General features: G+C 41.8%; 1 protein-coding gene across 28 annotated transcripts in view; it reads left to right on the forward strand.

The window, feature by feature from the left end:
- Positions 1–25,978, forward strand: part of LOC309415090 (single-stranded DNA-binding protein 2-like) — a gene marked incomplete at both ends in the record, with an annotated part of 232,259 nt that overhangs the window by 202,122 nt on the left and 4,159 nt on the right. For 23 of the 28 annotated variants that reach the window (XM_082012527.1, XM_082012506.1, XM_082012517.1 and 20 more), the window contains 4 exons: positions 13,071–13,125; positions 16,545–16,615; positions 19,526–19,604; positions 22,498–22,526. In XM_082012527.1, coding sequence (XP_081868653.1) covers positions 13,071–13,125; positions 16,545–16,615; positions 19,526–19,604; positions 22,498–22,526 — 234 coding nt within the window. The remainder of the gene's footprint in view (positions 1–13,070; positions 13,126–16,544; positions 16,616–19,525; positions 19,605–22,497; positions 22,527–25,978) is intronic. The other 5 variants (XM_082012512.1, XM_082012514.1, XM_082012522.1 and 2 more) reach the window with 2 other exon arrangements.

Genomic DNA, 25,978 nt, shown 5'->3' on the forward strand with positions numbered 1-25,978 from the left:
CCAGGGAGGTGGTGGAGTCGCCATCTCTGGAAGTGTTTAAAAAAACGTGTGGATGTGGCGCTTCAGGACATGGTTTAGGGGACATGGTGGCGCTGGATTAATGGTTGGACTTGATGATCTTGAAGGTCCTTTCCAACCTTAGTGATTCTGTGATTCTGTGATTCTGTACAGCATATGTTGAGGCACATAATGAGGTATGTTTGCCTGCTCCCCTAGGATTAGGTACATGGCCTCTGGTCCCTTTGCCAGGATCTCTGCAGGGATGAATTTCCCTCGAGGAGTCCGCTACATGCAGTTGACTCGCAGTGAGTCATCAGAGTCTGTCAGCAGCACTATTAATTTGAGCTAATCAATTAACTGTGGCATTCTGCTCCTACCCCTCCCTGACACCCCGGGTGACATGGACATCAACATGTTGAACCCACAGGTTCAAATTCACACATTTCTGGGCTTTTTCCATAAGTCCTGACCCCACAATGTTTTCCTGTGTATTGTCCAATTGTCTGCTTGCTGCTTACTAACCCACTCAGTTAATCCCTTATATGCCACCCAGGAGTTGATATATATGCATAGGTCAGGACTGAGTGTCTCTTCTAATATCATGAGCACAGCCATTAGTTCCACACACTGACTGCTACCCCCCTTGCCTTGCCAAGTCAAAGAGATTTGCTTGGCAGAATTAAAGGTGGCTGTCTTCCACCACCTCTCCCCCTTAACATATCTTGCTGATCCATTGATGAACCAGGCACACTGTTGCTGCTCAGGAGTGAGGTGTTTGTATGGTGGGGCTTCCTGAGCCCAGGCAGGGGGTAGTGGCTCCAAACTAGGTTGACACAGTTGTCAATTCTAGTTGGGCTATTTTTTCCTGCAAGGCACTGATTTTGTGGGGACCTGGCTTTTCCTGCATGGGAATATACCATTTCCCTTTTACAGTGCTGGACTGTTGTGCATTCCCAGTTCTAAAGTTGGTATCGTCAGACAAAACCTACTGCAATATAGGCAAGCCCACATTCAGAGTAACAGTCTCTCCCCCAGTGACTTGATCAGTTTCTACTAAAGCACAATATCCAGCCACTAGCTGTTTTTCAAAAGGCATGTAGTTGGGGGGTGGGGGTGTGTGACATGACCAGAAGCTAAACAGGATTCGCCTCCCTTCGCCTTTTTGCCACAAGCTCCAACATGCTAGCAATATCATCTCCTGAAACTAGGACTTCCAGCTCAAAAGGTTTGTGATATTGCTTAGGACCCAGTGCAACAGCATAGGAGACAGCATGCTTAGCTGGTTTGAAAGCTCTTTTTTCATCTTCCCCCCATACAAACTGGTTCCTCTTTCTTGCTACATTATGCAGGGGTCTTAAAATCTGTGCTGTGTGGGATAAACTGGCCAGTACCCCAGTAATCCTACAAAGCGCTACACATCAACCTTACTTTGGGGCTCAGCTATATGAAGTACTGTTTGTTTTGCAGCTTCAGGCATAATCCAGCAGGGTCCTTGCCAGATAAAGCCTAAAAATTTTACTTCAGCTGCTGGCCCTTGTGCTTTTTGTGGATTGACTTCCCAACCATGCCCCCTCATGGTGTCCACAACACTTCTCAGTGCCTCTCCAACATCCTGCTCTGTAGGTCCAGTGAGCAGGATGTCATGAATGTAATGGAACAGTTGACACTGGGGGCAGGCTGCGCTCCTCCAAGTGCTGAGCCACAGTTCTGTGACAAATCGTGGGTCTATACAGGTATCCCTGAGGCAGCACTGTAAAGGTGTACTGCTAGTCTTCCCAGGAAAAGGCAAGGTGTTCCTGCGACTCCTCAGCAATAAGAATACTGAAGGCGGCATTCGCCAAGTCAATAACAGCATGTCAGGTGCTTGCCTCAGCTTCCAGTGGCTTGAACAGGGTGAAGATGTTCAGCACAACCGCAGTCATGGGAGGGGCAACTTTGTTCAAAAGCTGGTAACCACCAGTCATATGCCAGGACCCATATGGTTTCTTTGCAGGCCAAATAGGGCTATTAGAAGGTGAATGTGTCTGTCTGATAACTCTGGCTTCTAACAACTGTTTAATAATTTGAGAAATTTCAGCGTGCTCCCCAGGCAACCAGTATTGTTTTAAGGCTATAGGATGGGGGGGGGTCAGCACAATGGGGGAAGTCATGATCCTCCCTACCACAAGTGCTTGGATCTGAGCTGATTGGATACCAAAAGAATATCTTCCCCTAGTGGTATAAAAGGTCTTGCCTGCTAACAGATTGTGCCCTATGATATATTCAGTCACTCTCATAACCCATGCTTGAGCCAAAAATGATGGGTATCGCTCTAATTGCACGATCAGAGAAACTTGTTGAGACGGCTCTTCTTCCCTCCCTCTGAATACATTAATATTTATCAGCTTATTCTTGAGGTAATGGGATGGATTTCCATCAATTAGGGTTACTTCTACACCAGTATCCAGCAGGGCCATAACCCATTGCTTGTTATGCCAGCTCCAATGTATTACAAGCAGAATGTTTGGGCGGTGGTCCTCCCAGCTAGCTCCCTTTATTATCGGTACTGGAGAGGGACCACATATTTCCTGTTCTTGTTTCCAAGGAGAAAGGTCGGGGTATTGAGAGGCAGCTGGAGAGGATGCATCTTCACTGTCAACAGAGGGTGATGCGGGTGGGACTGGTGTCCTAGTGCTCTGCACTTCCCTTCACACCTTCTTCTTTTCTTTTGCTTTCTTATGCAAACTCCACAAATAAGGAGTTGATTTGCCATCTATCTGCTCCCTAGGCACTCATGCCTGCATTAGTGCCAGAATCATCTTTTTCTGCATAACCTTTCCCTTCAGCTGTTGCATTTGAAATGCATCAGGCTCCATCTCCTCTTTTTCAGTCTGATAATCACCAAGCTGTCCTAGTGACAGGATAACATCCCCCACTGGTCTTCCCACAGCAGCCCCTAGCAAGGAAATTATTGGTCCTTTCAAGGCAAATGGGCACCCTCTAACATGCAGGTTTTCATGCTGGGTGCAAAAGGTTCCATATCAGGACTTTACAAGTTATGCAAATACACGCCTTGCTGTGTGGCCAATTCCCATAAATACTGATCAGCCTCAGCTATCCTTTTCCAGGATTCTTCTTTATCGTCCCAAATGGTAGGCGAGGGACACTCTACTTTTAAAGCTTCCTGGAGCCATGCTCATAGGGTACAGAATACATTACCCTGCATTCCTCTCAGCAACTGGGTAATCATAGGGTTTTGTGAGATGACACCAAAACACTTTAATTCTTTAAGATTTAAATTTGTACTATCACTTCCAAAGTCCCATACTTGCAATAGCCAGTGCAAAAAGCCTTCCTCCTGGCTTTTGCCAGTATGCTTTTGATAAATCTTGCAACTCAGGCTGTGTAAAATCATACACTGAGACAGCCTGCTGGAATGCCCCCTGACACCTTTTGTTTTGTGACTCACTAATGGCCAGATGAAATGCAGTTACCACACTCATCCTCTGACCCCTATTATCCATTCATCCTCACCAGAGAACCAGGACTCCTCATACCTCACCACTGCACTTCTTGGGTTGCTCTGTGCACCCCTCCCTGCATTGCAGGCACCTGCACCACTGCTTGCTGCCTGGGGCTTGCCATGAGGAGCTGCACCTGCAGCTCATACAGTTCATTTTGCATCAGCTCTAAATGCCCCCATGTCTGAACAAAGCATGTTAGTAACAACCAAAGACAGTGCAAATATTCCTTGTCTTTTCTTTTCCCCAGCCCCTGCTTTCTAAGACAAGATAATACTTCAGCTGAGGTGGGGCATTCAGACAATTCCTCCTCACTTTCCGAACAAATTGGTGAAGCTACCTGGGCTAAATACCTTGCAAATGCCCCCCCCCCAGCTGCTTGCAGGGCCAGACAGGCACCCAGTTTCTCTCTTCTGCACTATTCTTTCTCCTGAAAGGCATTTCACAGAATAACTAAGGTTGGAAAGGACCTTCAAGATCATCAAGTCCAACCGTTAACCCAACACCACCATGCCCCCTAAACCATGTCCTGAAGTGCCACATCCACACGTTTTTTGAACACTTCCAGAGATGGTGACTCCACCACCTCCCTGGGCAGCCTGTTCCAATGCTTGACCACTCTCTCGGTGAAGAAATTTTTCCTAATATCCAATCTAAACCTCCCCCAGCGCAACTTGAGGCCATTTCCTCTCATCCTATCGCTGGTTACTTGGGAGAAGAGACCAACACCCTCGTCGCCACAACCCCCTTTCAGGTAGCTGCAGAGAGCGATGAGGTCTCCCCTCAGCCTCCTCTTCTCCAGACTAAACAACCCCAGTTCCCTCAGCCGCTCCTCATAAGACTTGTGCTCCAGACCCCTCACCAGCTTCGTTGCCCTTCTCTGGCCATGCTTCAGCACCTCAATGTCCTTCTTGCAGTGAGGGGCCCAAAACTGAACACAGGATTCAAGGTGCGGCCTCACCAGTGCCAAGCACAGGGGCACAATCACTTCCCTACTCCTGCTGGCCACACTATTGCTGATACAGGCCAGGATGCTGTTGGCCTTCTTGGCCACCTGGGCACACTGCTGGCTCATATTCAGCTGGCTGTCAACCAGCACCCCCAGGTCCTTTTCCACCGGGCAGCTCTCTAGCCACTCCTCCCCAAGCCTGTAGCGTTGCATGGGGTTGTTGTGGCCAAAGTGCAAGACCCGGCACTTGGCCTTATTAAACCTCATACAGTTGACCTCTGCCCATCGATCCAGCCTGTCCAGATCCCTCTGCAGAGCCCTCCTACCCTCCAGCAGATCAACACTCCCACCCAACTTGGTGTCATCTGCAAACTTACTGAGGGAGCACTCGATCCCCTCATCCAGATTGTTATAATTTACCTGTCCAATTGAGTGACAGAGGCTAGTCAATTAGAAATTTTTGATTTATTAAAGCAAGCGACAAGTAAGCAAAGCAGCGCTGGGCGGCCGGGGAGTCTCCTGCTCCACCAACGGCCGGCAGCTTAACAGTCTTTCAGTCCTCTCTTTATACTTTTCGTCGGTTGTCAGTTTCTCCAATCACAATCCGTTTTCACTCGCGCCTTCTTTCGAATCTTCCAATTGCAATCTACTCCGCTCCCCCCTCCCCTTCTACCTCAGGGCTTGTTCTGTCTTGTAGCCAGGGGTATTCAAGGTGTTAAGCAACGATTTCTTATCATGCCGTTCCATCTTACTATACAGTTCTTTCATTCTTAGCATTACCATCTAAACTTTAATGCTTTAAGAAAACTTTAGCGAACTTTAGCAAACATGGTTCTAACACATATCACAGGACTTAATTGTATAACACATATTACAGGACTTAATTGCATCTGACACAAAGTTTGATGAACAAAACAGTTTACAGTTTATCACACAGATCATCAATAAAGATATTGAACAAGACCGGCCCCAGAACCGAGCCCTGGGGAACACCGCTTGTGACCGGCCGCCAGCCGGATTTAACGCCATTCACCACAACTCTCTGGGCTCGGCCATCCAGCCAGTTCTTTACCCAGCAAAGAGTAAACCTGTCTAAGCCACGAGCCGCCAGTTTCTCCAGGAGCATGCTGTGGGAGACGCTGTCAAAGGCTTTACTAAAGTCCAGGTAGACAACGTCCACAGTCTTTCCCTCATCCACTAGACGGGTCACCTGGTCATAGAAGGAGATCAGGTTGGTCAAGCAGGACCTGCCTTTCATGAACCCATGCTGGCTGGGCCTGATCCCTTGGTTGTCCTGCACATGCGCTGTGAGCACCCTCAGAATGAATTGCTCCATAATCTTCCCCGGTACCGAGGTCAGGCTGACAGGCCTGTAGTTCCCAGGATTCTCCTTCTGGCCCTTCTTGTAGACGGGTGTCACATGGCAAGCCTCCAGTCATCTGGGACCTCCCCTGTTAACCAGGACTGCTGATAAATGATGGAGAGTGGCTTGGCAAGCTCCTCCGCCAGCTCTCTCAGTACTCTCGGGTGGATCCCATCAGGCGCCATAGACTTGTGGGTGTCCAGGAGGCTTAGCAGGTCCTTAACTGCTTCCTCCTGGATTATGGGGGGGTCATTCTGCTCTCCATCCCCATCTTCCAGCTCAGGGGGCTGAATATCCTGTGGATACCTGGACTGGCTATTAAAGACTGAGGCAAAGAAGGCATTAAGTACCTCAGCCTTGTCCTCGTTCTTGGAGACAATGTTCCCCACCATATCCAGTAGGGGATGGAGATTCTCCTTGCCTCTCTTTTTGTTGTTAATATATTTGTAGAAGCATTTTTTGTTTTCCTTTACGACCGTGGCCAGACTGAGCTCTAGCTGGGCTTTTGCCTTTCTAATTTTGTCCCTGCTTGACCTAACGAGATCCTTGTACTCTTCGTGAGTTGCCTGCCCCTTCTTCCAGAGGTGATAAACTCTCCTCTTTTCCCTGTGTCCCAGCAAAATCTCCCTGGTCAGCCAGGCCGGTCGTCTTCCCCGCCAGCCCTTCTTACGGCACATGGGGACCACCCGCTCCTGTGCCTTTAAGATTTCCTTCTTGAAGACTGTCCAGCCTTCCTGGACCCCTTTGTCCTTCAGGACTGTCTCCCAAGGGACTCTCTCAACCAGTGACCTGAACAGGCCAAAGTCTGCCCTCCGGAAGTCCATGGTAGCAGTTTTGCTGACCCCTCTCCTTACTTTGCTCATTTATTTATTTACTTACTTATTTCTCACTGGATCCTGCTGACTATGCCAAATTTTTTGCACCAGGAGGTGCTGGTCTGTTATTATTCCCTTAAGAAAGGCACTCAGACTCTGTAAAGTATCATTTAAAATGCTATTTTTTAGAGCTAACACTGTAAAGAACGAGAGAATAATATATATAAACTTATGTCACTTTAGATGCTGGGAACCCCAAGTGGTATAGCATCAAACGGCCCTCCAGTCCATGCACAGCATGCTGTGCAGACCCAGATCCCATCCATGGAAGGAGTACCGCATTTTGGTCATTCAAGCTGTTATAGGATTTTCTTAAATGAATCATAGAATCATTTAGTTTGGAAAAGACCTTTAAGATCTTCAAGTCCAACTCTTAACCCAGCACTGCCAAGTCCACCACTAAACCATGTCCCTAAGCAAGGAAACAACTCTATTCATCATTTCTACCAGCAAACAGGAAGGATGTTCACGTGAGAACTTCTCATTGCATTTTTAGATGAAGGCAAGGCATAATCGCTGGTACCAAGTTGGAGCTGCTTGCGGGCTCCTCTTGTACAGTGATATGGCTGAGTTTATCCTGCGGCCAAAGGATTTGTGCAGCGCAACATAGATCTGAAGGAGAGGGTGTCTGTGTAGCACAGCGTAGCACAGGCCTGGGCCTACTCAGGTTAACTGTTATGTGGATCACTAACTCCTTGATTGTACAGTGTTTTTCCAGTCAGGATCACTACATAAGCTTACTGCACAAGTACATGGATAAAAGGATAAAAATTCCCAGAAATTCAGAATATGTGAATTAAAGGCTCTGATTCAAAGAAATCCAAACTTAAGAAATTTAAACCCAATAACATCAAAGTGTCATTAAGCAGACACCTTTATTGCAGCGCCGGACGGATGGGGGATATCTCCTCCTAATATGCGTGCGCTGAAACAAAAGTTCATCCTTTATATACCTTAAAGACATGAATATTCACACATCTTCCGAGAAATCTCCGCCTCCCTGCTTATCTACTACATTTACGTAATGCTGGCGTTGCAAAACTACACTACACGTGCGCGGGGGTCTCGGGTCGTTTGGGGAGTTAGCCCCCTCCTCCTTTTTCCCTTTTCTGGTCACGGGTCTCCTGAGGATAGTTCCTTCTCCTTGGATGTTTGCCCCTTCTGTTGTCCAGCCGAGCGGTTCCTTCTTATCACCCTTGTTAGAGCACTCCTGCCAGTCTGTCCCTACGCTCAAGGTTAAGATATCTTCTCTGTTCTCTTTAGTCTCTCAGTCCTTGCTCTTAACTCTTCTTTGTTTTAATTTTCATGAGGCCTGCTTTAGTCGTGATTAACCGTTTACGCATAGGTGCAATGTTAGCAGTGAGGAAATGCAGCCTGAGGACTATGAGAGTAGGCCGTTAAACATAATCACATAGTTATTAGGCTAAAGAATTCTATACTACAGTCAAACTAATCATGTAATCAATAACCTTCCATATATTAAGGAATTTGCAAAACTTACAGTTGATTAGTGACACATGTTGAAACTTTATAATTGTTTTAGATCCTTGTTTCAGCCCCTTTGAATTTAGAGTCTGTAGCTCTACAATGGAAATGGGGAAATTTTTCCTTGCTGAGGTCTGAATAAGCATTTCAAACACTTTTGTGAAGGCCAATCTTAACACATTCATTTCTGATTCAATTATATTTTGGAGGGAAAAAGAGCTATGGGGCTGCTAGCAGTATGAAATGAAATTGTGATTATGCCTTGACCTGTGGGTTTCATACTTTATAAAAGATGCCCAGTGACCTGCTTATTTTACAATGAAAGGGAATCACAAGATGAACTGGTAGGTGGTGTTATATATAAGGGCATAGAGGTATATATATGTTGTTTGACTGCAGGAACATGCTGCTACTTCTGGGTAAAAGATTTGTCTCTAATCTAGAATTAACTGAGAGTTAATCACTGATTGGCAGAGATGCTTCCCACTGAAGTGTTAAGTATTTTCCTTGTTTGAACCTGGGGATGAGTGCTATCAGCCATAAAGATGTTACATTACTGATTTTGACTGTCTGGAAACAGTGTTCGCCAGTGTATTGCTGCAAAGGGTTTTGTAAGAAATGTTACTTTGAGCAGGCCAGTGAGAAAGCATCTATTGTTTTAACTCCAGAACTTCTCTGCCTCATTCCAAAATATTTCAGTGAATTTTAGCAAATCTCAGCAATGTCCTCTTAAGCAGAAAGGAACAATCAAACCTTTATATTAAATGCTATTGAAAAAATATATAAGAAATGATAAAAAATATAATAAAAGTCATATAGCAGTTAAAATAATCATCTGTTAGCATTCTACAACATTTTTATTATGGAAAATGTGAGGGGTTCAGTTTATTTTTATTGACATCATAACATTTTTATCAAACTATAAGTAGGCAGTTTTTCATGTTACTTCAAAATATTAGTGGATCTGCAAATGTAGGAAGCAAGAAGTTATGATTAAGTTCTTACTAAACAATTAGGACTTTTAGAAAAAAATTATTGGAGTCATTTCTAAAAAAACTTAAAAAGCTTGTTTAACAACCAGAGCAGTCTGTGTACAGTGTTTACTCATAAACAAATATACAACACAGAAATACCTGAAACTAAGTAAATAGATATTCCTTGGGGTTTTGTTTTGTATTCTATCACTTAGCACTCTAGGTAAGTGATATGACTGTACCCAAATTTATGCAGCTGGCATCATCCTGACATATTTTATTCATTTGTCATTAATTTGAGAAGGAATTATCATAGAATCATAGAATCATTTAGGTTGGAAAAGACCCTTAAGATCATTGAGTCCAACCATTAACCTAACACTGCCAAGTCTACCACTAAACCATGTCCCTAAGCACCACATCTACATGTCTTTTAAATCCCTCCAGGGATGGTGACTCAACCACTTCCCTGGGCAGCCTGTTCCAGTGCTTGACAACACTTTCGGTGAAGACATTTTTCTTAATATCTAATCTAACCCTCCCCTGGCGCAACTTGAGGCCATTTCCTCTCGTCCTATCGCTGGTTACTTGGGAGAAGAGACCAACACCCTCATCGCCACAACCCCCTTTCAGGTAGTTGTAGAGAGCGATAAGGGCTCCCCTCAGCCTCCTCTTCTCCAGCCTGAACAAGCCCAGTTCCCTCAGCCGCTCCTCATAAGACTTGTGCTCCAGACCCCTCGCCAGCTCCGTTGCCCTTCTCTGGACACGCTCGAGCACCTCAACGTCCTTCTTGTCATGAGGGGCCCAAAAGTGAACACAGTATTCAAGGTGCGGCCTCACCAGTGCCAAGTACAGGGGCACGATCACTTCCCTACTCCTGCTGGCCACACTATTGCTGATACAGGCCAGGATGCTGTTGGCCTTCTTGGCCACCTGGGCACACTGTTGGCTCATGTTCAGCCGGCTGTCAGCCAGCACCCCCAGGTCCTTTTCCACCTGGCAGCTCTCCAGCCACTCCTCCCCAAGCCCGTAGCGTTGCATGGGGTTGTTGTGACCCAAGTGCAGGACCTGGCACTTGGCCTTGTGTCCTGGTTTCAGCCAGGATAGAGCTGGTTTTCTTCACAGAAGCTAGTGTGAGACTGTGTTTTGGATTTGGGATGAGAAACTGTTGATAATGTGCTGATGTTTTGGGTTGTTGCTGAGCAGTCAAGGACAGTCCAGCTTCTCGTGCTGGGCCGCCAGCGAGCAGGCTGGGGGTGCACGGGGAGCTGGGAGGGGACACAGCCGGGACAGCTGACCCAGATTGGCCAAAGAGATGTTCCCTACCATCCGATGTCATGCCCAGTACATAAACTGGAGTTAGCCGGGGGGCGGGAATCGCTGCTCAAGGACGGGCTGTCGATCACTGGGTGGTGAGCAATCGCTGTATTGGGCCTCACTTGTTCTTGTACATTCCTTTGTTGGTATTATCATTGTTGTTTCCTTCATTCTTTCTGTCCTATTAAACCGTGTTTATCTCAACCCACGAGGTTTTTTTCCCAATTCTCTCCCCCGTCCCACTGTGGGAGGGGGAGTGAGCGAGCGGCTGCGTGGTGCTTAGTTGCCGGCTGGTGCTAAACCACGACAGTCCTGCCTGAGGCAGGAGTGACCCAGACTGTCTTCCCCAGCATATTTCTCACATGCACCACAGGGACTTTATCCCCTTCTACAGTACGTAAAAGTTTTGATTGGGCAGGGCCGGCTCTATTAGTAGATCCCCTGGTGTTGACTAACCAGGTGGCTTTGGCTAAATGTTTATCCCAATGTTTGAATGTCCCGTCACCCATTGCTCTCAGTGTAGTCTTTAACAGTCCGTTGTAGTGTTCAATTTTTCCGGAAGCTGGTGCATGATAGGGGATGTTCTGAAGACCTGCTCGCTAGGCCACACACGGAGGACATTAGTTCCTCACGGGCTCCACGCCCGCCTAGGGGAAAGTCCCCGGACCGCTGGCAGAGAGTGCCGGGCGCTGCCAGTGCCCTCGCTCGCCCCTACCTCGCGCACACGCTGCCGAGACGCCCCCGGGCCGAGCAGATGAGAGCAGGGCGGGCTCTCGTCACGGCCACAGACACGCAGGTAGTGCGCAGGCGCACCAACAGAACGGGGCTCACTCTCAGGCCATCCCCTTAAACACCGGAGGTGCCCACCACCCCAGGCATTTGCCCATGCTGTTCCACACGCCCTGCCATTCATAACTATCCAGCCTTGGGGCAGATCTCCGGGTGATATTCTTAAATTGCTTGCCAACCTTAGACAAAACCGAAACAATGTTCCCCAGAAGTAGCAATAGAGGTATTTTAACTACCCAAGGGTGTTCAAAATACGGAAAGATTATTGTGATGAAGGAGGAAACATTATGATAGAGGGTAGCAAAGGTACCATTCTGCATTTCCTCCATAAAAAGCCTTTCAGAGGCAGAAGTATAATTGCTAATCGTCTCCATAAGACTGTAGCCAAAATACAGTAATGGCTTTAGTACAGAGCTCAGATGATACCACATTAAGCTCAAGGTCAGTGTTCTAAAAACAAAACTCACAGGCGAGTTCAGCAGCCCGCAGAGACCAACACCGATCCTTAACATGTGCAACAAAGACGAGAGCATCATGCAAATCAAATAAACTGATATTGTGACCTGCAACCGTTATTATCTCAAGCCTCGGGCCCCATGTTGGGTGCCAAAAAGGACTGTCGTGGTTTAGCCCCAGCCGGCAACTAAGCACCACGCAGCCGCTCGCTCACTCCCTCCCACAGTGGGACGGGGGAGAGAATTAGGAAAAAAACCTCATGGGTTGAGATAAACACGGTTTAATAGGACAGAAAGAAAGAAGGGAACAACAATGATAATACCAACAAAGGAATGTACAAGAACAAGTGATGCCCAATACAGCAATTGCTCACCACCTGGCGATCGACAGCCCATCCCCGAGCAGCGATTTCCACCCCCCGGCCATCTCCAGTTTATGTACTGGGCATGACGTCGGATGGTAGGGAACATCTCTTTGGCCAGTCTGGGTCAGCTGTCCCGGCTGTGTCCCCTCCCAGCTCCCCGTGCACCCCCAGCCTGCTTGCTGGCAGGCCAGCACGAGAAGCTGGACTGTCCTTGACTGCTCAGCAACAACCCAAAACATCAGCACATTATCAACAGTTCCTCATCCCAAATCCAAAACACAGTCTCACACTAGCTTCTGTGAAGAAAACCAGCTCTATCCTGGCTGAAACCAGGACACCTTGTTAAACCTCATACAGTTGGTCTCGGCCCATCGATCCAGCCTGTCCAGATATATATACATGCATATATACACAGACACACAGACACACATATACATATACACACAGATTTTATTAAAAAAGCATTGTGTAATATTATACAGACTGAATTAAGATTGACATTATACTGAGATACCATGTCTGCCTCAAAAAGAAAGCTTTCTTCATATGATTAGCTTCTTCTGTCCTCACAAAGCATCCCCATATTTTGTGCTTAGCAAACATTGGTTACCCTGCCATTGACTATGTACTGAGAGCAATGAAAGAGAAATGCCAGTTGGAAAACTGGTGGTAAGAAAAGTAGGATGAGGGAATTGAATATATTTGTCTTAGGCCCTGATCTAAGTATCCCTCTTGTCTGACTCACAGCACAGTTCAAAGTTTTTGAGTAATGGATCTTCTTGGATCCATAGATCTGCATATATGAGAACTCTGTGCCAAAGTCTGCTGACCAATGATGTTTTCTTAATGAGCTGTTTTGCTAGCTTATCAGAAAATGTGCATGTTTTTACCAGAGTAACTCATGACATTCATGATACTTTTTTCTTTTGTACTGTATTCATTCTTGACTGTGGTATTTTTTTCCTTTCATGCTAACTGTTATTTTCTACCCTCTCTAGGGTCCTCCAGGAGGTGGAGGGCCACCAGGAACACCTATCATGCCTAGTCCAGCAGGTATTGAAATCTACTCAGAAAAAAATGAAAGAAAATTATAAGAGATTTTAAGAAGTACGCAAGTTCTTCTTTTCAGATTTTTATGTGCAAACTGATAGATCCAATTAATACCTTTTTCATGAAGGATCAACTAATGAGAAGGTAGTAGTTTTCTACTTTCTGTATCAGGGTTGTTTTTCTGCTCTTTCCCTTCCTTTCTTTCCCTGCTGTCTTGCAGAGGTGCAAAGCCTTGTATCTGTGCAGTTCAAAGCAATTCATTACTCTGGCTCTTGAGCCCATCTTTTCTTGCATGGTTTTAGCAATAGCAAGAAAAAAAAGGAAGAAGACAGAATGTGTATTTGGTTTTGCTAATGTTTTTCAGGACAATTCTTCCAGTTCTGAAATCAGGAGATTTTTGAATCCTGTGAAACTTCCTCTATAGTACCCTATGTGATAGACCTTACCGATATATAGCTCTTTAGCTATGCATGACTCAGAAGAATGCCTGCATCACATGGCTATGTCATCTGACTGACAGCATGGTTATGCTGGACAGACTGCTCTACTCTATCCAGCAATGGAGGAGTAAGGCCCAAGAGGAACCACTGTCGTATCCTATTTGTGATCTGTTCCCAGAACTTCACTGTCCCATTGTTTCTCCAAGTTACATGATCTGTATCTTGGAATTCTGACCACATGGAGATTTTGGCCATACAGATTGGCCACCATTCCTATTAAGGTTTAAAGAATCAAGGAGGAGGATGGGAGCATTCAGGACAACTAGCTAGCTCCTCAAGGCTTAAAGTTGGTCAACTAGATGTATTTCCCTCCATAGATGTTCAGCAAAGTATCTGACATGAAGGAAGAACTGCAAGATATAGAGGATGCTCTCCTCCCATGGATATTATCAGATATATGCTAAAAAGAAACTAATTATTTTTTGTGTAACCCAATATTCAGCAGATATTCAGACTCCTTTTGGCCAACATCTGTCTTTGTAACCCACTTTGACCAGCTAAGAGGGACCTGTTCACCTTGATGATGCTATAGCATCCTCAGTCCTCACGTACTACATATTCTTGCTGTCCTCTAGAGCACAAGAGGGTAGAGAAGTTTTCTAACTTCCCATGAAAACTTACTGCACTGATGTAAAATCTTAATTAAATACAGTTCTAGGGCTTTAAAATGTGACCTGAAATAAAAAGTAGGGCCTTCTTGTTCATATCATTAGTGAAAAAGATAATTAATGTGAGCTGGCAGTTAAAAGGTAGAATCCCTTTTAACATAAAAACAAACCCACAGACAGCCTGCACTTTTAAAAGTAGTCAGCACTGTAGTTATGGCATGTATTAAGCTGTCTTTGTGCACTTAAAATAAAGCATCTATTGAGGAATTGTTTCTATTTTCAGTTAAAGAGATTCTAAGGTGTTTTAAGTCCTCTGCTTTCCAAAATATAAAAACACTTGGACATTGGCCACCTGAGAATTTTGCAAAGGTACTCACTCACCTCTGAAAAAAAAATTCCAGCTCTGAATGTTCCTATGGTCCAATCAATCTGTATGTGTGTCCTGGTTTCAGCTGGGATAGAGTGAGTTTTCTTCACAGAAGCTAGTGTGAGGCTGTGTTTTGGATTTGGGATGAAGAAAATGTTGATAACATGCTGATATTTTCAGTTGTTGCTAAGTAGTCAAGGACTTTTACAAAAGGCAGTAGAACTTAGGGTGAGCCAGGGTTGTATGTTTCAAAAGGATCTGGTGGTTAAAGAACTTAGTGTCTACTTCCTTGAACATTAAAAATAACTTTTAATATGCTAATTTTACTTTTGCTAACTTTAGGCTAAAAGCTTTTAGTTTCCCTCTTTTTTTAGACAATATATTTGAATGTTCTAGTGATGCATAGTTCTTTGTATATAATGAAATTATTTACTCACCAAGGTTACCTTAATTAATGCTTGGAAACCTGTATCAGAAAGATAAAAGAATAGACAAAGACCTTGATTTTAACTGCCCCGAGTACATACAAATATATTCTTGCACGAGGTCAGGCTGCATTCCCAGTTCCAACACACATCAGCCTGGTCTAGGCTTTCTTACTTTCACTACTGCTGACTCATAAGTCCCTTGTTTTGGAAAAAGATTTACAGCTCAGCAGTGTTTTTCTGTTTCTGCTGTTAAGCTCAAAACTCACGGTTCAAAGAGATGGAATAGTGTTTTGGAGGAACTAGGTATAGAGCTACTTAGCTATTCTTTTACTCTTTTTGTAGAGGGTAGTGTTTTTCCAGAGTTGGCTATATTTTTTAAAGATATGCTGTCCCCTTAGGGATTTATTTAGACTTTTCTGAGGTCATTCTCCTCTCAGTAAACTTTTTTTGTTACATGGCCTATCTCTTGTCAAAAAAACCTTTTTTTACAAAAAACCTTTAGGTTTTTCCTAATTTGTCTACATATCTGCTGCATTTTTTCCTTCTCCTCTTACAAATATTGATGAGGGGTCCTAAGATTTTGTGTGTGTTAGCAGTAGGGATAAGTTAGAGCTGGGAATGAATAATTTGTATCTACTAGTATTTTTCAGGCATTGATTTCCTAAGTTCAACCAGAAGAGTTATGTGGGTTGTATTCCATATGTCATTATTTAAATCTTGCATTTCAACTCTTGGAGGTGCTCCAGTTTGAAAGTTCATGTACATTGATTGGAGGGAAAGGGCATATCTGTCCTCTGGTTTTATGTGAAGTAATCCCAGACTGAGAAGCAGTATAACTGTGTCAACTTCTGGCAAGGCCCAGTGAAGCTCTTAGAAGAACTTATAGCTTAGGCATCACACTGTGCCAACATGGGTTTGTTGGTTTTTGATTCAGGTTGATTTTGAAGCATTGTACCGCGCTGTACCATGAAGATACATTAGCTAAAGCTGTCCTTAGAGAGGGGATCTTTGCACAATATTCCACTGAATAGTTAGATATATTCAAAATCTAATGGACTGACACAAATGAGAATAAAAGATTTTAATTCACTACACTAACCTGAAGGCTATATAAAAGAAGGTATGTATTGGTTATTACAGATGGAAAACAAATTACAGCAAGTGTTGATAAGAGAGAAACTCATGTTTTATAGAGTATTGAAGATGAGTGAAGTAATTTGGAACTCCAGGAAAAAGGGTTTAAGGAATTAAATAGTTACAGATACTTGGTGATTTATAAACCTTTTAACAGTCATGCATAAAACTAGAGTCTAGAAATAGTCACGTAGGGACAATTGCAATTATTTCTTTTGATAGTTCTATTGTGTGGTAGAAATAGAAAAAAAGGGAATGAAATTTTCCATTATATTGCCAGTGATTCAGGAACAGAAATAATATGAACTAAATGACAAGAAATGTATTAGGTGAGTAGTTTTATTGAAAGGTATATATTAGCACTTAAAATAATCTCTTATTACAGATTCAACCAACTCTGGAGACAACATGTACACTTTAATGAATGCAGTACCACCGGGACCCAACAGACCTAATGTAAATATGAATCTAGTTATATTTTTTTAATTATACAGCCTTGTTTTATCCAAACCACTACATTTCCATCACACCATGTCCATTTATTTAATATTTTGCAAATTGATCATGCCAGTACATGCAAAATAATGATTGGGGCCTATTTTTCTACACAGAAAAGACCTGAGAAGCATGGGCATCTGGATGTGGATGTTTGGGATGACTTAGTTTGTCATACTGCAGTGCAATAGATTTCTGTACCATATGACACCATCCTAGGGGCTACCACCAAGCATTAGTTTCCGCTGGCTTTAAACTTACATCATAAAAAAATCTCTTAATGACTGAAGAGGGAGAATAAAACTGTTAAAAGTGTCCCAATGTTATATTCCCCTGCTATTCTGTAAAAAAAAAATAAAACCAATACCTTTAAGAAGATAAAACCTACCCTGTTTATCTAAATAAGGTGTCAAGAATGAAAGCTAATGATAACATTTAGGTATTTGCCTCATTAACTACTGGACTGGTGACTATTTTAGCCCAAACTTCAGTAGTTCTAGAACAGACAAAAATCAGAATTCACAGAATCATAGAATCATAGAATAGTTTGGGTTGGAAGGGACATTTAAAGGTGATCTAGTTCAACCCCCCTGCAATGAGCAGGGACACCTTCAACTAGAGCAGGTTGCTCAGAGCCCCATCCAACCTGACCTGGGATGTTTCCAGGGATGGGGCATCTACCACCTCTCTGGGCAACCTGTTCCAGTGTCTCACCAGCCTCATTATAAACAATTTCTTCCTTATATCCAATACAAACCTACTCTCTTCCAGTTTATAAGCCATTACCCCTTGTCCTATTGCAACAGGCCCTGCTAAAAAGTCTGTCCCCATCTTTCTTATAGACCCCCTTGAAGTACTGGAAGGCTGCAATAAGGTCTCCCCAGAGCCTTCTCTTCTCCAGGATGAACAACCCCAACTCTCTCAGCCTGTCCTCATGGGAGAGGTGTTTCATCCCTCTGATCATTTTTGTGGCCTCCTCTGGACCCACTCCAACAGGTCCATGTCTTTCCTGTGCTGAGGGTTCCAGAGCTGGACGCAGTACTCCAGGTGGGGTCTCACCAGAGTGGAGGAGAGGGGCAGAATCCCCTCCCTTGACCTGCTGGCCATGCTGCTTTGGGTCCAGCCCATGACACGGTTGGCCTTCTGGGCTGCGAGGGCACATTGCTGGCTCATGTCCAGCTTTTCACCCACCAGTACACCCAAGTCCTTCTTGGCAGGGCTGCTCTCCATCCCTTCATCCCCCAGCCTGTGCTGGTACCGGGGGTTGCCCCGACCCAGGTGCAGGACTTGGCCTTGTTGAACCTCCTGAGGTTCACACAGGCCTGTTCCTCGAGCTTGTCCAGGTCCCTCTGGATGGCATCCTGTCCCTCAGGTGTGTCAACTGCACCACTCAGCTTGGTGTCATCTGCAAACTTGCTGAGGGTGCACTTGATCCTCCTATGCCATTGATGAAGATATTAAACAGGACTGGTCCCAATATGGACCCCTGAGGGACACCACTTGTCACCGATCTCCATCTGGACATTGAGCTGTTGACCACTACCCTCTAGGTGTGACCATCCAACCCATTCCTCATCCACCCAACAGCCCACCCATCAAATCCCTCTCTCTCCAATTTAGAGAGAAGGATGTTGTGGGGGACTGTGTCAAAGGCCTTACGGAAGTCCAGATAGATGACATCTGTAGCTCTTCCCTTGTCCACTGACGTGGTCACTCCATCATAGAAGGCCACTAGGTTAGTCAGGCAGGACTTGCCCTCTGTGAAGCCAAACTGGCTGTCTCGAATCACCTCCTTGTTCTCCATGTGCCTTAGCATAGCTTCTAGGAGGATCTGCTCCATGATCTTCCCAGGCACAGAGGTGAGGCTGACGGGTCGGTAGTTCCCAGGGTCTTCCTTGCTTCCCTTTTTAAAATTGGGTGCAATGTTTCCCTTTTTCCAGTCTCCAGGGACTTCACCTGATTGCCAGGACTTTTCAAATATCATGGGGAGTGGCTTGGCAACTACATCAGCCAGTTCCCTCAGGACTCTCAGGTGCATCTCGTCAGGTCCCATAGACTTGTGCATGTTCAGGTTCCTCAGGAGGTCTCGAACCTGATCTTCTCTTACAGTGGGAGGGACTTTGCTCTTCCAGTCCCTGTCTTGCAGGCCTTCCCCTTGAGAGGTGTGGGGAGAGAGATTGCCAGTGAAGACTGAGGCAAAGTCTCAATTCTCTATTCTTAGATAGAACTTGTTTAATTTCTGATCTTTATATATGCCTTCAATCTTGTTGTATTTTTTGTGATTACAACCACATTTAATCTAATTACAGTCCCTATTGTGGGCTTTTTGAAAAAAGGACAGTAAAACTTTAAGAATATAGATTTTTAGATATTGCTAAATTGATATGCTCTGAATTTTCGAAAATGTTCTGTAATGCTAATGCCTTTAAGTTTTTGAAGAACTGACTTTAAGGTTAATATCTTAAATCTGTAGGATATTGCAAAGATAATGCAGAGTATCTATAGATAGGGTAGGGTGGTTTGTAAACTGAATATATCACCTACTAATTTAAGTGAATAATAAAATTCTCTGTAACTTCAATGGGAGTAGAGTTAGTTCAGCACTTGCAAGTTTGAAAATCATGTACAAAGTATTAAAGTAGATTAGCCAGTCTACAGAAATGAGTTTCTCAAAAAATGATGAAGGTAGCATTGGAAAAATTAAAAAAAACTGACATTTTTTGCAATTATCACATGGAAGACTTCACTTGCCTTTCACATTCAGAGATGGGACTGTGCATTTTTCCTTTTTTTTTTCTGAAGAATTTTTTTTTATTAGATTATCTTAAAAAATTGTGTTGCAAATTTTTTTAATGTCTGATCCTTTTATAGTTTCCAATTGGGCCAGGATCAGATGGACCTATGAGTGGACTAGATGGAATGGATTCACATCATATGAATGGATCATTAGGTAATAATAATAAATGTTATGAACATTGTGAATTTACAATGACCAGTGCCATTTTCTATGTCTAGTTCTCTAAGTTATGTGGGACACTATGTTAAAATATTTTAAAAATGAAAAAAGCTGTATATACATTAATAAGAAATATTATGATACTTTTTAAGCATATGACAGATTATATAATGCACCTCTGGAAGAAAAATAATGTATGTTATTTATGTAACAGAGTATAATTTTATTCCAATTGTTTCCAACCACTCTATAAGCATACCATCACTGTAATGTAGAACTGATGGCATAAGACCCATTTTTCTTTACTTCCCTTCCTCTTTCAAAATCTTGAGAAGGTGTCATTATGACATGCTGGTCTGAGTTCTTATCAAGTACATGGAAGTAAGTTATTACATATATTGATGCATATGTTAAGCTGGTTTTATCCCATATTTTTATATACTTATTTGTTCTATAATTAGCCTTCTGTCTGTTAAGTATTAGTTTTATTATTCCATCACCATAAGCAGTTTCAGACAGTTGCCATTTTAGTGCACCAAGAAAGAACATGCATTCTTGTCAGGGCATGCAGAGGCAGGAAGAATAGAGTACTTCCTGTCTTTTGACACTATGGTTTTCAAAAGACTCTTATCTAAGGGAGAAACCTTACACAGTTCTACAAAACATGCAAAGCTTTATCCCCTGACTATCCTAGCAAACTCTGCTCTTACTCTTTGCTGGATGGATGATACACACTTGAAAGGGATTTAAGCAACAATCTGCAGCTAAATAAATTGCATTTATGCCTTCCTCTTCCATACCCACAAGGTAAATAAATACCTTGTATTTATTTGTACTCATACCATAACACCAAGCCAGTAACTCTGAATACAGTTTCTGTATTCTGTTCTTCACTTCTATCTGCACCAAGGAGTGTCATTCATACAGGCAACAACAGGGGGGGAACCTCAGTCTGCAAAGACTTCAGATCTCTTCGGTCCCCACTGTTGACCAGCAAGGTTCTCTTTTACATCTGGGAGCTGGCCCTATGACACAGGGCACCTGTAACACTGCTGAATAGCATTTTCCTTTATGTGAAAAAACCCAAGCAAGCTAAATACATGATGGGCAAGCAGAAGCCAAGCTGTCACTGTTCCCCCTGCTTCTATTCATACTACCATGATGGACAGAAAATTAGTACAGTTATAGCCTAGAAGCTACAGACTGTGAGACAGGAAGTATAAACAGGTAAGAAGGGAGAAATTGGAAAAGGCTGTGCCAAGATGAGGAAAAAAAAAACCAAACCATAAAACCTCACTTAGGAGATATATTTTGAGCAATCAAAATTCAACAAAATGCATCTAACACCCAATAGAATTGTCTTTTTTTCTTGGCAAGCAGATCTCTGAAATTCCTATATTACCTTGCATAAGGCCATCTTGTGAGTTTATAGCTTCTCTTTACGTATTACAATCCTAAAATGGATTGTTGCTATATTTGCTAATGAAATGAAAGGAAATGAAAACCTATAAATGATAATTGCATCTTTTTCTGTCACTTATTATAGCCCAAGGATTATTTCTCAGCTAAAAGAAAGATTATGTCATGTTTAGTCAAATTAACAACTGTTTTTGAAGGTTAAATTAATTTCTACAATGGAACATGAGTTCTTTTAGGAATGTAAGACTGGAAGAGATCTCCTGCATTCAGTTCCATGCTGTAGTAGGCAGTTATGTCTCATAAACACAGGCATAAATTGGTCAAGCTCTATCTTGAACTTCTCTAGCTTCTTTGACCACAACCCTTCTGCTGGATATCTGTTCATGCTTCTGACAGTTAGAAAGAAATCTTTTTCTGATTTCCAACAAAAGTTTTCCATGACAAAATGACTCTTCCTCTTCCTAATATTTATGTATCTGGTGTATTTATAGTGAGAAATCATATCCCTTCTCAGCCTTAATTTGCCTGGATAAGTATACCAAGCTATTTCAGTCTCCTCCCCATAACTCTATTTTCTTGATTGTTTTTCTCTGACACTATTCCAGTTTGAATGTCTTTCCTGAAAATAGGTGACCAGAATTGTTTACTGTCTGTTGCTGCTAGAAATGTTTTTCTTGATACATCCATCCTTAAATTATGTTCCATTTATTCTTGGCTTCAACCGAGTGAGAGCTACAGCATATGACAAAAATTCTTTTTGTTAGTTTTGCACTCATTATATTTAATTTTTTTTTTGTTTCTATTACTCCTGTCCCCAGGATCACCTACTTTCTTCTGAAAGATATTATCATCATCAGTATTTGTAATGCATCCAAAGTTGATGTCATTTTAGCAAATTTCAGTAGTAGGCTTCTGCTTCTGGGGGCAAAGACATTAATGAAACACCCCCCAGCTGACCCTAGAGATATTTCATTAGCAGACTTCTATGGATTTTTGGGTAAAAATGGTGATCATTTTTGTCAGCAACATTAACTGTTACTAGTTATCCATGATTTTGCCTTTTTTTTTTCCTCAAGCTGAAGCAACATCTTCCTCAGGTGTATGTACCCAAAATGAACTGCAGTACCTGACTAAGAGGACAGGGAGGTTAGACATATCATTTTCTGAGTTGTGTCAGGCTGTCTCATCCTAAAGGATGCCATTCAAGGAACTGATACAGATCAGAAATGTGTCCTTCATTCTTTTATCTTTTTTTTTTTTTTCATTAGGTATGTACACAGAGAAAAGACTAACATTATTCACTACTGACTGTAAACTTTTACTCAGAGAGACAGTGGGAAGGAGAGGAGATCAAGCATAGTTATGTTTTAACATATTGCTGTTACACTATATATTTTAGTATGAAAAATAAGCTCTTAGATTACTTTCAGTTCAAACCTAATTAAATAATTATCTATTTTAATTTAAGGCTCAGGAGACATGGACAGTATTTCCAAAGTGAGTATCTAGTAAAATATTTGGAATTTTTAGAATAATATTTCACTCTAAACATATTTTCATTGTCTCTTAAACTTTTTATTATGTATCTACATTTTCTGCTTGTCAACTCTTTGGAGGCTGTACAGACAGAATTAGCATTAATTGAAAGTTTAAAAACAATATCTATAATCAATAAGGAGTATAAGTAGACTTCTTTCTTGCTGCATAACAATGTGTATTAATTAATATGATTAACATATATCCAGTTCATAATCTGATTTATCATGTTATAATCTTCCATACTGTTAAGACAAATGAATATAGTTCTAATAATCAATTCTAGTTGAGTGCAAATTTGGGAAAATGTCATTAGGATGTTACTTTTATGCACTGCATGATTCCTTTTGTCACCTCTGTAAGGCAACATTAATATCTTAATCACTAGTCTAAGTCCCTAAAAGCTAGATTAAAAAGTAGTTGCAAAAAAGCACTGTTTTGATACAACTGTTAAACAAACATTAAGTAGTAAACACAGCCATAAAATAGTATATGCAAAATGAATGTGAGTTTAACCTGAAGGCTTTTGCAGCTACAAAAATAATATTGTGTTTGAATGTGTCATTTCTTCCATTAAAAATAAAATCTGCTACATCTGTAATCATTATTAATTTAGGGACTTATTCAAATAAGGAATTAATGAGCTTATTCAGTGTTGATAAAGTGGTAGAAATTTGTCCTTGTAAAATGCTGTGTTTTGTATTCAGCATCTTCAGATGTAACTGACTAAAACTAATAAAAATATCACTAAAATTGTCTCCCTGTATTTTTGTGCTTTTGATCTATAAATATGGAATTGATGAAGGGATTGCTTCAGTTAAAATTTTATAGCTCATTCTTTTGAAATTGCTGTAACAAAATTCTTATCAATCTTCAAAAAAAAAGGAATGAGAGTTTGAGTGAATTAATTGCCTGCATCTTTTGGTTGACCCAGGACTAAGTGCTACAGCGCTGTGGCTAGATCTCTCTCAGTACAGACTTTGCCACTTTGAATCTGGCTAAGGCTTGTCTGCACATGTTATGGTCATACTAAGGATGTCACTGTAGATGCTCTCTCAGGCTAGCACTGAGATATGATGAGATACAAACACATGTCAAAAGGGAAGAAAATATTGGCCTAAATTCCTGTGGGTTAAAATAGAATTTTGTAGTATGAATTCATTTAAAATACACTTTCAAATGTTCAAAAAACAGGAAGCATTATTCAATTAATGATACAGTACTTTTAAAATTACATAGGCGATTATAGCCTCAGAATAACTTTCTGTGGCCTTTCATGGAGAGTAGGACCACAGCAGTATGCCTCAGGCCATTTTGGGGCTATGAGGGAAAATCATCTATAGCAGTGCTACATTTTTGTAAGTTTTGAAGATCTGTATCACATTCAGGCCCTGTGAAGAGTACAACAATAGATTGAAATGACCATGTTGCCTTAGCTGTGCTGTGCTCAGGTGTACAGTGGTAGGTTTTAGGGACATGGTTTAGTGGTGGACTTGGCAGTGCTGGGTTAACAGTTGGACTTGATGATTTTAAAGGTATTTTCCAACCTAAACGATTCTATGATTCAGTATACACCTCCAATGAGATAATAAGCATACAGCACATTTTTAATCAGTGTCTATAATTTTTCTTCAGATTTTTTTTTCTTCAAAATGTAGCATTTTTAAAGTAGAAAACATTTCCATCAGCTTGCCACTAAAATTATTTTTTAAACCCTGTATTCAACCCACTGGTATTAAGTATTAGCATATGCGCTAGTATGGTTATTAGAAAACCTGGATCCAAAAATTTACCTGGAAGTCTTGTAATTTGTTAATCCTAATAAATACATCATGGAAATCATATCTGATGCAAGTCTTTTTCAAATAGCTAAAAGAAAAGTGATGTTTAATTGGGAACTAAGTGTTGTATTGTTATACCATTATATATAATAGCTTTGAAATATCTTTTTCTGAGTAGCTCTATGTCCAATATGCAGCCTTAATTGATACTAGTAAAAGTGTGTGGGCAGAGTCTTATATATAGCATTAGCAATATCAGGTAGATAATAGTATATAATACTTTTGGAACTCGATTAGAAAAGTTTTGCATGCAAGGAATAGTAGATTTCTGGGGTTTGATGCATGCAAAATTAATATGTGTCTGCCTTCCAATTTTGTACATAGTTTACCAGGATTCTTCTTGTTAAGGCAACAGTTTCCCTTTATACATCACCAGCTAGTTGTTCAACTGGCTTTTTCACAAGTAGATTTCCAGATTGCTAATTAATGTGACAGAAATTGTTCACTGAAGTTAACACAGTTTGTTGTACACGTTGCTAGATGCTCAAGGCCAGGCACAGGTTTTCAATGGAGTAAAATGCATATTAGAGGAACAGATTATCTATTACCACTGAGATGAAGAAAATTAATCCAGTCTTGGTAGAATCATTACAGCTGACAGAATTCATGGCTACATTTTCCAGAGAAGATTTGAATTTAATAGGCTGAATGACAAAACATGACTTTTTTTTAATCTATAGATATGAATTGATGAATCGACATAAAGTAGTTTGAGATGGGGGAAAGTAAATGAACTGAAATTATGTATATTAAATAAACAATAATCAGTGTTTCTTGCAGCACCCATGGAATTTTGTAGTCATCAAAGAAATATTTGCTTTGGAAAAACTCAGCTAGTGCTATGATGCTAGATCCCATACTGGCAATAAAAGTTGCTATAAAAGCATTTATGTCAGGAATTTGAATCTTTGGGCCTGGCACACTATAGCAATTCCAGAATTTCAAAGCTTAATACTACACAGAGAAAGATAAAATAGGAGTAAATCCCCAAGGAATGAACAAAAGTCTGGAAGCATCATATAAAATAAATATGACAAGGCCTTAGTGGGTTTTAAACTATAGATTCATAGATTTTAAGGGCAGAAGGGACTGATGCGATTGTCTAGTATCACCTCCTGCATAACACATGCAACAGGACTTCCCTGAATTAGTTCCTGCTTCAAGTGCAAGAGCTGTGGTTGAACTAAAGCAATAGCTTTCAACCTTTTTCAAGCTGTAGATTCATAATTATTTGGTATAATAACTTTACTGAATAGCAAACTTAATTGTCTGATGTTAATTAGCTAGTTAATTTTTAGTTGCCTTTGATGGATCCTTCACCTGCTGTCCAGTGATTCCTGGAGATCTGAGGATCACAGTTTGAAAACCAGTGAACTAGATTGTGAAGCAAACAGGGCTAAGGCAGGGGTCTTGACCCTACTCTATAAGCTGCATTTCAGATGTCAGTTAAAAACAGTTGTGTCTTCATGGTGGTTATATAATTAATTTTACATTTAATCTATAACAGAAAAAAATACACCAGGCAGAACCCACAAACATATTTGCCCATTCAGGTGGAAATGGTAATCTTCC

Source organism: Phaethon aethereus (genome assembly GCF_964289735.1).
Source record: "Phaethon aethereus genome assembly, chromosome: W".
NCBI lineage: Eukaryota > Metazoa > Chordata > Aves > Phaethontiformes > Phaethontidae > Phaethon > Phaethon aethereus.